Source organism: Cucurbita pepo, chromosome LG02 (assembly GCF_002806865.2).
Source record: "Cucurbita pepo subsp. pepo cultivar mu-cu-16 chromosome LG02, ASM280686v2, whole genome shotgun sequence".
NCBI classification, from domain to species: domain Eukaryota; kingdom Viridiplantae; phylum Streptophyta; class Magnoliopsida; order Cucurbitales; family Cucurbitaceae; genus Cucurbita; species Cucurbita pepo.
The window spans coordinates 12708921-12721938 of NC_036639.1; the positions used below are offsets into that span (position 1 = coordinate 12708921).

At 38.1% G+C, this 13018-nt stretch overlaps 1 protein-coding gene across 3 annotated transcripts; it reads right to left on the minus strand.

Moving 5' to 3' along the window:
- Positions 1–192: 192 nt before the first annotated feature.
- On the minus strand, positions 193–6357 carry LOC111785573 (methionine aminopeptidase 2B). Of its 3 annotated transcripts, none has more exons than XM_023665971.1 (12): positions 6168–6357; positions 5858–6013; positions 4641–4677; positions 4413–4520; positions 3327–3426; positions 3073–3218; positions 2897–2988; positions 2460–2554; positions 1510–1606; positions 1019–1162; positions 716–933; positions 193–460 (listed from the first exon to the last, which is right to left on the minus strand). In XM_023665971.1, the coding sequence occupies exons 2-12, from the start codon at positions 5982–5984 to the stop codon at positions 350–352; spliced, it is 1275 nt and encodes a 424-aa protein (XP_023521739.1). In that variant the 5' UTR covers positions 5985–6013; positions 6168–6357; the 3' UTR covers positions 193–349. The 3 variants fall into 3 exon arrangements, with proteins under 3 accessions (XP_023521739.1, XP_023521748.1, XP_023521749.1); XM_023665980.1 differs by having other exon boundaries at positions 6172–6347; XM_023665981.1 differs by lacking the exons at positions 5858–6013; positions 6168–6357 and having other exon boundaries at positions 4626–4664.
- Positions 6358–13018: the final 6661 nt, after the last annotated feature.

The window sequence follows — 13018 nt, forward strand, 5'->3', positions numbered from 1 at the left end:
AAGCCATTTTATCCATTGGTTTAATACCCGTTCCGTAAATCCATCGTCCTGACGAGTTAAAAGCTATAACAATCTCAAACGAATCATCATGTTAACTTGAACTTAATTTAATGGTTAAGACTGTCAAGAACAAAAACTCAAATTTTCGATCTTTTTACTGATTTTAGAGTTGCTCGAGTAATTTGAAGTATCAAAAGAACATAAGAACTATATAAAAATATAACAATTTGTTGTATTTGATCTTCTTGAACTAACCAAATATCATACAAAAAGATGTAACTTAAACCAATGCTCTTCAGTAACCATGTCAATGAGAAAGGCTTTGGAACTGCCACACCACAGTAGTATATCAATAGTCATCACCTCTGGAAATCACTTCTTTGCAGGTTGGCCTTAGTAAAATGGTATGCTCAAACTGAGAAACATAGCTGCCCTTCGAGTCGCACAACGGAGGATAGGCCTGAGAAAAGAACCGAATTATCGACCGACACGTTGCTACGGATATACATATATATAAACATGGTTCTTGCTAAAAGCACTCCCGAACACACGAGCAGCAATCAAAATCGATATCGAAGTCAGAACGAACTAACGTGCTAAATATAACATGGTGAACTACCAGAAGGGAAACTAGACAAACTCCGATCTAAGTCATATGAATTCATCTCTTAATAATATATCGAAGATATCGAGACAATAGGTATAAGAGGAGCACCTGAACGATTCCGGAATCACACAAATTCTTCAATCCCATTAGATATTTCGTCTCGCCCAGACGATCGAGATATCGTTTGCAGAATGCTAATGTTGAGAAGTTGTTATTAATGGTGGCTAATAATTGCTTCGCTCTTGGCAACCTCAGTGGTATATGGCCAACGTCAAAGTTCTTCATGTAATGGCTACATTCAAGATCTTCTCTAACGTATCCTTTCCCTGCATAAAACACAGATGAACTACCCTATCAACAGGGGCAACCCCTAATAAATAGCAATAACTTCCGAGCTGCGTACTTTCTTACCCGTCGATCCAAACGTTTCGATAGCGAAGAATTCACCCTCTTCCATTTTTGTTTGCTCCCCTCCTTTCACAATGGGAACGGACTTACCAGCATGGATCTGGTAACGACCTATGCTATGTCCATTCAAATTTCGAATGCTTTTAACTGAAAAGAGAAAAATATCGTTCATTAAAATCTAATTTTCATGAAATATGATCTTCGGGGAGGGTAACAACATTGTTTGCGTCAATATAATAAAGAATAGGTGAGTTAAGATGTAATAGCTCAAGTCCACCGCCAGTAGATATTGTCCTCTTTGGGCTTTCTCTTCTGGGCTTCTCCTCAAGGTTTTAAAACGCATCTGGAAGGGAGAGGTTTCCACACCCTTATAAAAAATGTTTCATTCCCCTCTCCAACCGAGGTAGGATCTCAAATGAGAACTCTGAGTTATAGCCTAGTTTTCAAAAGATAACGAATGACTTCTACTTTGATGACAAATGAAATACTCGTACCTTGAAACACCTTTCCGTTAATTTCAACCTCATACGACTCCATGACCTCCTGGATTGCAGCACCAACGTCGCAAAGCCGTACATCGATTCCAGACTCCTAAAGAAATAAAAGATAGTTAATTGTAGAGGTTCAAGAAACAATCAAATTCATTCGGAATATATAAAAATAAAATTCTAGTGATTTGCAGTACAAAATTTAAGAGAACAAACAAATTATTGAAAACATGGAATAAACATATTCTATCGATCCTTTTTACAAATGGATTGATATTCTTTGTTATTTACTTGATATATACATGTGTGACAGTCCAAACTCAAACCCACCGCTAGCAGATATTGTACTCTTTGGGTTGTCCTTTTCGAGCTTTTCCTCAAAGTTTTTAAAACGCGTCTGCTAAGGAGAGGTTTCCACAATCTTATAAAGATTGTTTCGTTCTTCTCCCAACCGATGTGGAATCTCACAATCCACCTCCTTTGGGGCCCAGCGTCCTCGCTGACACTTGTTCTCTTCTCCAATCAATGTGGAACCCCCCAATCCCCCCACTTTGGGGCCCAACGTCCATGCTGGCACATCACCTCGTCTCCACCCCTCATTGAGGCTTAGCCTCCTCGCCAGTACATCGCCCAATGTCTGGCTTTGATACCATTTGTAACCGTCCAAGCCCACCGCTAGCAGATATTGTCTTCCTTGGACTTTCCCTTTCAGGCTTCCCCTCAAGGTTTTTAAAACGCGTATGCTAGGGAGAGGTTTCCACACCCTTATAAAGATTGCTTCGTTCTCCTCTCCAACCGATGTGGGATCTCACAATACAACTCTGCGTTTTCTCACAACTTGTTCAACCACTGCGGATACTTGTAATTTCATAAGATGAACAGTATAATATACTTCATCAAGGCAGAGTAATCTAAATATTATGGTGACCGCCAGCAGACAAGATAATTAACAATACCTTGATGCCAGTGTTAGTTGCCTCACGCGAGGCTTCAAGCAGAGGATCAAACATAGGATTGAATGCAACAGTAAATGCACAATCAACTATGCATCCTGCACTCACCAATAAACCAGTTTCAGTTATATGATATTGTAACCGCCCAAGCCCTCCGCTAGCAGATATTGTCATTTTTGGCCTTTCTCTTCTAGGCTTCCCCTCAAAGTTTTAAAACGCGTCTTTTGTAGCAACCCAAGCCCACCGCTAACAAATATTGTCCTCTTTTGAGCTTCCCCTCGACGAGCCAAAGTGGACAATATCTGCTAGCGGTGGGTTTGAGTTTTCCCTTTCAGGCTTCTCCTCCATGGGCCAGAGTAGACAATATCTGCTAGCGGTGGGCTTAGACTTTTACGATCCATATAATACAAAAAAAACTGAAACAAAAATTGTATATATACCATCAATATGCGTTCCAAAATCCAATTTCATTACATCGTTGTAGCCAAGAACAGTCTTATCTCCAGTATTAGGAGTCCAATGAGCAGCAACCCTGAAAGAATAGAAGCCTAATCTATCAACAAATACTGAAGAACTATACACACACACATATTTGAAGCTACTTCTTTAATATTACCAGTTCAAAGAGCATCCTGTAGGAAATGCTATGCCTGCTTGCAAGCCATTCTCAGATATGAGCTTCCTAACTGTGTTCTCTAATGTCTCACACAGGTCAGTCATCAACATCCCTGGCTTTAGTATGCTTTTTATGTATTTTCTTACCTAATAGCAAAGAGCGGAAAAAAAACGTTAGGTAATTCATACTAACAGCAGTCTCATTAGTCCACACGATATGGCAACATAACCATGAATATGATCAAGTTACATTACCTGACGATGAACTTCTGCTGCTCGGCGAACAGAATTATAGATTGGCTTTTCAAGGCGCTCCAACTCCCTCTTCTCTTCGGATGTAGTCCTCCATAGGTTACTAAGTAGAGAAGAAAGAGTCATTCATGATATAAACTTCCACGGAATATTGGATATTTAAGTAGTTTACTTGCTGGCTAATAGGCGAGATCAACTCCGTAGGATATTCTCTCGAGCTTGTCTCTATCTTTATTTTTAACCATTGCTTTACTTATTTTTTCAACCATCATTCGATTTCGTTCTCCAAATAAAATTGGGCGAGTTTAAGAGACCAACCATGTGGACAATACCATGTCCTCAAATCACAATATTAAAACTTGACTCGTACACTTGCAATAATGCAAAAATAACACAACAACAAGTACATATGTAAAGCTCCTGTGTTTTTCCATTTACTTTGAAAGACAACTTACAAGTTACAAGTGGATATAAGATCCAACATCGGTTGGAGAGGAGAACGAAGCATTCTTTATAAGGGTGTAGAAATCTCTCCCTAACAGACATGTTTTAAAAACCTTGAGGGAAGCCCCAAAGGGAAATCCCAAGGAGGACAATATCTACTAGCGGTGGGCTTGGGCATTACAAATGGTATCAGAGCCAGATACCAGGCGATGTGCTAGCGAGGAGGCTAAGTCCCGAAGGGGGTGGACATGAGGTAGTGTTCCAGCAAGGATGTTGGGCCCCGTAGGGGGTGGATTGGGGGTCTCACATTGATTGGAGAAGGGAATGAGTGTCAGCGAGGACGCTGGACCCCGAAGAGGGGTGGATTGTGAGATCCCACATTGGTTGGGGATGAGAACGAAACATTCTTTATAAGGGTGTGGAAACCTCTCCCTAGCATACGCGTTTTAAAAACCTTGAGGAGAAGCCCGAAAGGGAAAGCCCAAATAAGACAATATCTGCTAGCGGTGGGCAACACAACACATACTGTGTTTAATATATTATTCTTGATTTCTCAATTCAATCCAAAACAACATATGTTTTGAACCATAATATTAGACAAGAAAACTATTACTATGCAGCATTAAAATCAATACTTATACTCACTCATCCTTGTACTGTTGAATTTCACCCTCTGGATAATCCCCGGACGGGAAAAGATCAACGACGGGAATAGACGGTGGATCTGTCTGTTGAGGCGCTTCTTTCTTTTTCCTATTCATGTAAAAAAAAAATATCGAACTTAAAGATAGCCTTGCAATATCCATCAACACCCCAACCTAAGGGAAAGCATACACACACAAGAAACAATGTACTAACATAAAGAGTTCTCACTTGCTTTTATTTTTCTTCTTCTTTTTCTTTGTTCCTTCTGCAAAATGAAGGAGAAATATCAACCAATTGCACGCATCAGTAAACCATCAATAAAATGGAAGTAGATACAACCACTAGTTATATCAAATTTAATAAACATTTGATAGGGTACAAAGTTAAGGTTTACGTTGCGATGAGAGCTACAAGCATCGGTAAACCCTCAAAGTTTTTCAAACGTGTCTGCTAGGGAGAGGTTTCTACACCCTTGTAAAGGATGCTTCGTTCTCCTCCCCAACCGATGTGGAATCTCACAATCCACTCCCCTTCGGGGCCTAGAGTCCTCGCTGGCACTCATTCCTCTCTCCAATCGACGTGGGACCCCTCAATCCACCCCCCTTCGGGGCCCAGCGTTCTTGTTGGCACACCGCCTCGTGTCTACCCCGCTTTGGGGCTCAGCCTCTCCACTAGCACATCACCCAATGTCTGGGTCTGATACCATTTGTAATGACCCAAGCTCACCGCTAACAGATATTGTCCTCTTTGAGCTTTCCCTCTCGAGCTTCCCCTCAAGGTTTGTAAAACAAGTTTGCTAGGGAGAGGTTTCCACCCTTATAAAGGATGCTTCGTTCTCCTCCCCAAACGATATGGGATCTCACAATTCACCCCCTTTGAGGCTCAGCGTCCTCGCTGGCACTCATTCCTCTCTCCAATCGATGTGGGACCCCCTAATCCACCCTGCTTCAAGGTCCAACATTCTTGTTGGCACACCGCCTCATGTCCACCCGCTTCGAGGCTCAACCTCTTCGTTGGCACATCGGCCGATGTCTGATTCTAATACCATTTGTAACAGCCCAAGCCCACCGCTAGTAGATATCCTATTTGAGCTTTCCCTTTCGAGCATCCCCTCAAGGTTTGTAAAACACGTCTGCTAGGGTAGAGGATTCCACACCCTTATAACGGATGTTTCGTTCTCCTCCTCAACCGATGTGGGATCTCACAATGATGATCTCTAAACTCTACACTCGAAAATTAATAAACTACAATAACAATCATTCTAAATCTATTTAAGAAAAACAGATACAACGTCATATACTTTATCTTCCCATCAAAGCCCCATTAGTATACACAACCAAAGGATATAAAAACTTTAATCTTCCTTTAAGAATTTCTATTATAACTATTCAGAAGCATAAGAAACCTTGACCCACGAACATCATTCACAAGGCAAAACAATTCACCTTTCAAATCATCTTCATCCTTTTGCGATGTGGAAGCAAGTTCAACAGAATCTGGTTCATTCCCATTACTGGGTTCTGAGGCCCCATCTTCAGGGACACGAATTTCAGTGTGATTTTCATCAGCCATGATTGAAAAACCCTCCTCGGCGGCGCTCCCTATAACAAAACAGAAGAACAAAAAATTAAAGCGTAATGTAAATCAAACAAAACAGAGGGAAACGAGTGAGCAAATTATGGGATGATTCTCCCAAAGCTGAACTAAGAAGAACAGGAAAATTGTAAATGGAAGAACCCTGTGATTAAGACTTACTAACAGTACACTGAGAAGAGAAGACTTGAAGGTCTGTGGGTTCTTTGAAGAAATTGAGTATCAACCAAGATTTGCCCTGTTTTGCGACTGAAACTGGCCGACCCTTTGGTTATGAGCGAGAGATTAAAGGAAGTGTCAAATGAAAAAGGTAACTCGCAGGGTTTTCTTTGCCATTCCTCACCGCTTGTGTAATTTTAGGGATCTTTTCCTTTATTTTCAACCAAAAAATATAAATAAATAAAAAATTTTAAAAAAATCAATTTTTATAGGAAATTTAAACCCTAAATATTAAAATATATATATATATTATTAAATTAATTTTATCTTTAAAATATCCTTAAATTAAAAAATGCCCTTAAATTAAAAAAATTCAAAACGAACTTATTTCAAATATATATATGACATTAATTTTGAATTGAAACCGTTAATATTTTATTTCATTTTGTTTCAAAATATCCTTAAACTTTCAAAATTATTTCAAGAATATCCTTTTATCTTTGAACACCGTTTAAAAAAACTCTTAATTTTAAAAAAATAAATAAAAAATACCTTAAAACATTTTTAAAAAATTAAAAAATATTTTTATAGTTACTACGGGTTTAAAAAATACTTATGAATTTTCAAAAACAACCTTAAAAAGTTCGAAGATAATTTATGAAGTGTTAATAGACGATTTTCATTCATATATTAATAAATTTTTTTGAACTTTGGTCTCTAATAAACTTTTTTTTTTCTTTTTTTATATAAGCCCAACAAGGCCCATTAAAATTAGGATTGACATGAGCGTTGTGTAATACACACATATATAGCCCACGAAGACGACCCTTCAAGCTTTTCGGGTCAAATTTGGAACGAGTTTAGAAGCTAAATATGAGAAGGAATAGCTAGTAAAACGAGATTTTATGTATGTCTAGACCTGAATTAACCACAAATCGACCAAGAGTGAAGACATCAATATATTTTCTTGAGGTCGGAGGTCCAAATCATCCCCTTTATTCGAAAGTGTGAGAGAGAGTCCATCAGAGGTAACATACATATTGGAAGAGAGAGAGAGATAAAAAATTAAATTAAATGCGAAGGAGACAATAGGGGTCGATGACTTTGGTGAAGGACAACGTCAACACCTCTAATGGGTCAGTCCCCATAACGAGGCACGATGTGAAAGCTCACTCCATTCACCCACCACCCTTAGCTACCTAAAAAAAACACCTCTAATAGCTCGGTTCTCTAACTCTACCAAAATTGAACTAAAAAAAAAAGGCATATTGTCTTGTGTCACATATTATTCCTAGTAAATCTAAACACAACTAACTCAACATGGTCGAGCTCAGCTCAAACTAATTTTAGGAGAATTTATGAAGAGAGGAACAAAACATTCCTTGAAAACCTCTCCTTAGAAAAAGCGGTTTGCCTCACGTAATAGGCCAAAACAACAATATCTGCTAGCGGTGAGCTTGAGCTATTACACCTAACTTATAAAGTTTTTCTTTATATAAATCTAACTCGACCCAAATAAACTGATAACCTAACTAAAATTGTAACAGCTCAGACCCACCGCTAACAGATATTATCCTCTTTAGGCTTTCCCTTTCGTGCTTCCGCTTAAGGCTTTACAACTAGGGAGAGGTTTCCACACTCTTATAAAAGGTATTTCGTTCTCCTCCTCAACCGAAATGAGACATCACAAAAATGGTACGAGTTGGATTGAGTTAGTCAGAATTTTCAAATCAGAGAGCGTTTTGACCATTCCTATTAAATTCAAGAGTGAGTTTTAGGGTTTTTTTTTTTTTTTTTGAAGGGTAGGTTTGTGGGTTATGGGGTAGGGTGCCCCCACTAAAGGCACCCACGCTCTCTTCTTCATCTCTCTCTCTCTTTCCAATGCAAAAGGCTTAAATTTTTGTGGTTCAATCATAAAGCAATCGATTACAAAATCATTTCTTCATCTTTCACATCACACTCTGTTCCCTTCTGCTCCATTTGCATTTACTATTCTCTCTTTTCGAACAATGGGCCTTCTCTCTCTCTCTCTCTTGTCAACTTCATGCCAAGCCTTTTCCATTCAAATATAAATAAATAAGTTTAAAACGTTCGTGATTAAACGTGACATTCGAGTAAATGAAGAGTACGTAAATTAACCGAGGTCATATCCAAACGAGAGCAGATATTGTCCTCTTTCGGCACCTCAAGGCTTTAAAACGCCTACTACGGGAAGATTTACACACTCTTATAAAGGGTTTTTTGTTCTTCTCCCTAACCTATGTGGGACATCACAATCCACCCCCCTTTGGGGCCCTACGTCCTTGCTGACACTCGTTCTTTTCTCCAATCGATGTGGAACCCCTACCAAATCCACTCCCTTTTAAGGCCTAGCGTCCTTATTGACACATCTCCTCGTGTCTACCTCCGTTCGGGGAACAGCGAGAAGGTTGACACATCATTCGGTGTCTGACTCTGATACCATTTGTAACGGCCCAAATCCACTACTAGCAGTATATTGTTCTCTTTGGGCTTCCCCTCAAGGCTTTAAAACGCGTGTGCTAAGGGAAGATTTCCACACCCTTATAAAGGGTCTTTTGTTCTTCTCCCCAACCAATATGGGACATCACGTAATCATACCATGTTGCAAGCAATAGCACGAAAATGTTGAGGTCATCCAAATTCCGAATCCTGAACATGGGTCATTACATTAACGTTAACTTCTCTTAAAAGTCATAGGCTTTTTACATATAACAAACACGAAAAATCTCACACTTAATGTAACAACCCAAGTTCACCGCTATCAGATATTGTCCACTTTAACTCGTTATGTATCATTGTCAGCCTCACAATTTTAAAACGCGTATGCTAGGGAGAGGTTACGACGTGGAATCCCACACATAAATTACCTAAATTTAAACTTCTCGATCTCTAGAGACTTCCTGAAACTACGAGATAAACATAGTTTAGGGTAAAAATCGATTCAACATACGGAGCCGAGCAGAAATTGAATTTCCCAAAAAAAAAAAAAACAAAACAAAACAAAGTAGTTATTACAATGGTCCTAGATTAATTGTTTTTTTTATTTTATTTTATTTTAATGGAATGGTCCTAAAGGATAAAAATGGACAAAACTTTATGAGAATTAATTTAAATTTCTTGTCAGTTTAATTCTCCCAATGAATTAAATATCATCAATCATTAAGTAATGGGCAAACATATGCGTATTGTCCATTTAATTCGCATAAATAAATTAATTAATTCATGCAGAATTTTCTTTTTTTCCTTTTAAATTAATTAAATTAATAAATATTAAATAATTTTTTCCCCCGAAATTTAATTTCTGTCGGTTTGTGCAGCTCTGTCCACAGCCCCACTGCATGGCTTCTTATTACATTTCTCTGCAAAATCCGACACTAAAAGATGTCTTTGGACATACTGAGATTTTCCAAAGGTCATTAATTAAGGCCTTTGTTATTGATAGTGTCCCAAAATTTCTTTATCTTTACGACCCGATTTGATCGATCGAGGTCGACAATAATTGAAACTGTCAGATGAAAGTCCCACATCGACTGATTTAGGGAATGATCATGGGACCTTTTGGAGAAACCCAAAGCAAAGCCATAAGAGCTTACCCTCAAAGTGGACAATATCATATCAGTGTGGATAGCAGTGTTCATCTAACATGGTATCAGAGTCATGCCCTAAACTTACTCATGTCAACAGAATCCGAAGGCATAGTAAAAAATGACTAAAACTCCAAAAGAAAAAGAATCGAGCCGAGGCGTACTTTGTTCAAAGGAGGTGTTGGATGAAAGTCTCACATCGGCTAATTTAGGGAATGATCATGAAAGTTAGCTCGTATAGACTGAATTAGGTTTTGTACTTTTAGTGTCTCGACGCTATGATGCTAACACCCTTTTCTAGCTCAAACCCGTGGTGGAAAAATTTATAGCATCTGTATTCGACCTTGATACTACATATTGTATGCTCATTTAGAGAATGATCATGGAAGTTAGTTCGTATAGACTGAATTAGGTTTTGTACTTTCAGTGTCTCGACACTATGATGCTAACACCCTTTTCTGGCTCAAACCCGTGGTGGATCTGTATTCGACCTTGATACTACATATCGTATGCTTACCAGAAGCTTGACTCGAGTGGATCCTATGTTATCTCTCGAGAAAGAGAAACCCTAAACGATGTGAAATTTTCTTTTAAGACGAGACCAATAATTTACTTCCCACGTTCATAACTGATAACACCACAATGGAAAGAGATAAGAAAGAATATGAAAATCACTTTTTGTAAAGAGGGGTTTGCTTGGGTGTATGGTTCTTTTTTCTGTTGTTAAAGAAAGCATTGAATGAGGAAACATGACAAGAGACCAAACAGAAGCAGAGAATCAGAACAAGGACTTTCCCATGATGTTTTGTTTTTGGTCTTGGAATCAAGAAAGATGATTTACTCCTTTCTCTATTTGTTTGTTAAAAAACAAAAGAGAATAATTATGAGATCCGACATCCTCGGTTAGGGAGGATAACGAAATATTTCTTATAACAGTGTAAAAACTTCTTTCTTATCGGTCGGCAGTGTTGACTTTTTTGCCCTTAATCTCAAATTAATTAATTGATGTTTTGATGATAACAAACCAACACTTAATTATTAACCATTATCAGTCTTTTGAATGGTTTACAGTATAAGGTTGGGAATAACGATTTCAACCCGTTTTTCAATCACTCAAATCAGAGCTAAAACTGACCGTGTCTGCTAGCAGTAGACTTGGGCTGTTATAATAACCGAACCATCAAGAAACCTGTCGAGACTTAAACCTTTTAATAATATCAATCACTCGTTTGATGTTAGATTCTGTGAGATTTCATATTTTAACTTTGAAGTTTTAGGTCTTATTTGGTTATATCAAGAAGACATGTTTTCAAATTGTGACATGTTTTGTTCTTCCAGCATGTTTTGTCCTTTCGGGAAAAACTATCTCCACCAACCAACACGAGTTCTTCTCGCATGTTTTGTCCTCACTCACATACCTTCTAGAGAGATGCACATTGTTGGTATAGACAGTAACTTTCATTTCCTCTCAGCATTTCTTAGTCATCCTATCTTCATGATCACTTTTATTCAGATATAATCTCAGTTCATTCATGTATCTATCGTTTACTTCGGGTGTCAAAATAATATTAAAAAAAAAAAAAGTAAGATATATTGAGGTAGACAGCTATTGGAGAGCTTGAATGAATGAATGAATGCAGCTGGTTTGACCCCACAAAGGAAAGAGAGTCAAATGGTGGGGGCATAATCTAAGAAGACTTTCATTCTCCAATATATTCTTTGAGAAGTATTACTCAGAGGAATATGTATAAAATATTGTCATTACTTTATACTTTTATCATATGCTTCTCTCACGGCATCTCTCCATCAACCCATATGCATATTCCATTCATATCTTAATTATTCGAGGGCATTTTTGTCATTTCATGTTCTTTTTAGGTACATATATTTCAAAGATTCATTGATTTGACCTATTTTGGAGTTTGCTTCCATTCAATTAGGGTTTAGTTCAAATGAGTATTATATTTAACGTGTTTTTCGACTTCAAATCTTTTGATGCTAATGTCAGCTGTGACGATTGCACGTTTCTATTCATAGGAATACAATTACACCATGTTATAAATATTGCTCTGTAATGCCGTAGACGAGCATGTCCTCGACATGTCAAAGAAAAAAAAGGTTAATATTAACTAACATGTAGAGACTAATTTTAAACTCAATTGATATTACATGTAAATTAAAACATAGGCAGACAAGAGACAACCTGACAAATACATTGAGGAGAGAATGAACAGACTCTTCTAAGACACTTTAGTGGAGACCTGTAGGATGACTGGAGCCGTTGGATCTTGGTCAGTGCTGCAATAACTGAATAATCAAAAAGTTACGTGTCGAGCTTCAGCGCTTGAGAGTTGGCCATAGTTGTGGGTTCGAGTCCCGTTAGTCTCGATAGATCAAAATCCAATAAAAGAAATACATAGATAAAGTGGGCATGAACTGTAACCAAACAAAGAAAAGTCAGTCAACCACGAGTTTTTGAACCATAAAGGGAACCACCCTGTAAAGTCAAGAGCTTCACGGTTGCAGGAGCTCGCCCAAGTCAAGAGCTTCAGCCTTTGAGAGTTGGCCACAGTTGTGAGTTTGAGTCCCGTTAGTCCCGATAGATCAAAATCCAATAAAAAAATACATAGATGAATTAATTTCTCCATTTTCTCGAGACGGGCGGGGGTTAATTACAAGTGGGCATGAACGGTAACCAAACAAAGAAAAGTCAGTCAACCATGAGTTTTTGAACCATAAAGGGAACCACCCTATAAAGTCAAGAGCTTCACGGTTGTAGGAGCTCGCCCAGGTCAAGGATCTCCGAGAATAATATTCTATTAATTAATATAAATGAAAAGAAAAGGAAATAAATAAATAAATAAATGTGAAAGTTCACAATCAATCAGCTGCATATATAGGCTAATGGGTAAGGAAGGCAATAGGACATATACATATAAGTTAGGACACTGCAAAGGGCCCCCTACCCTATTACCCTGTTGAAGAAGGAATACCTTTTGCTGCCCCAAACCCTAAACAAATGCAATGGACTAAACCTTTTCCCAACGTCCTTCGTATGAATAAATGTGGGTATTGAGTATTAGGTTTTCACATACACAAGAAAAGTTGGAACACTGAATGATCTGAATCCCTATTAAAGTTGTTAAAGGAGGTGGTTGTGATTTGTCACTCTCACACATCTTTGTTATATGAATGCCTTTAATTTCTCTACGATCCCATCCGTTCATTCATGTCTCGACTACGTAGTAA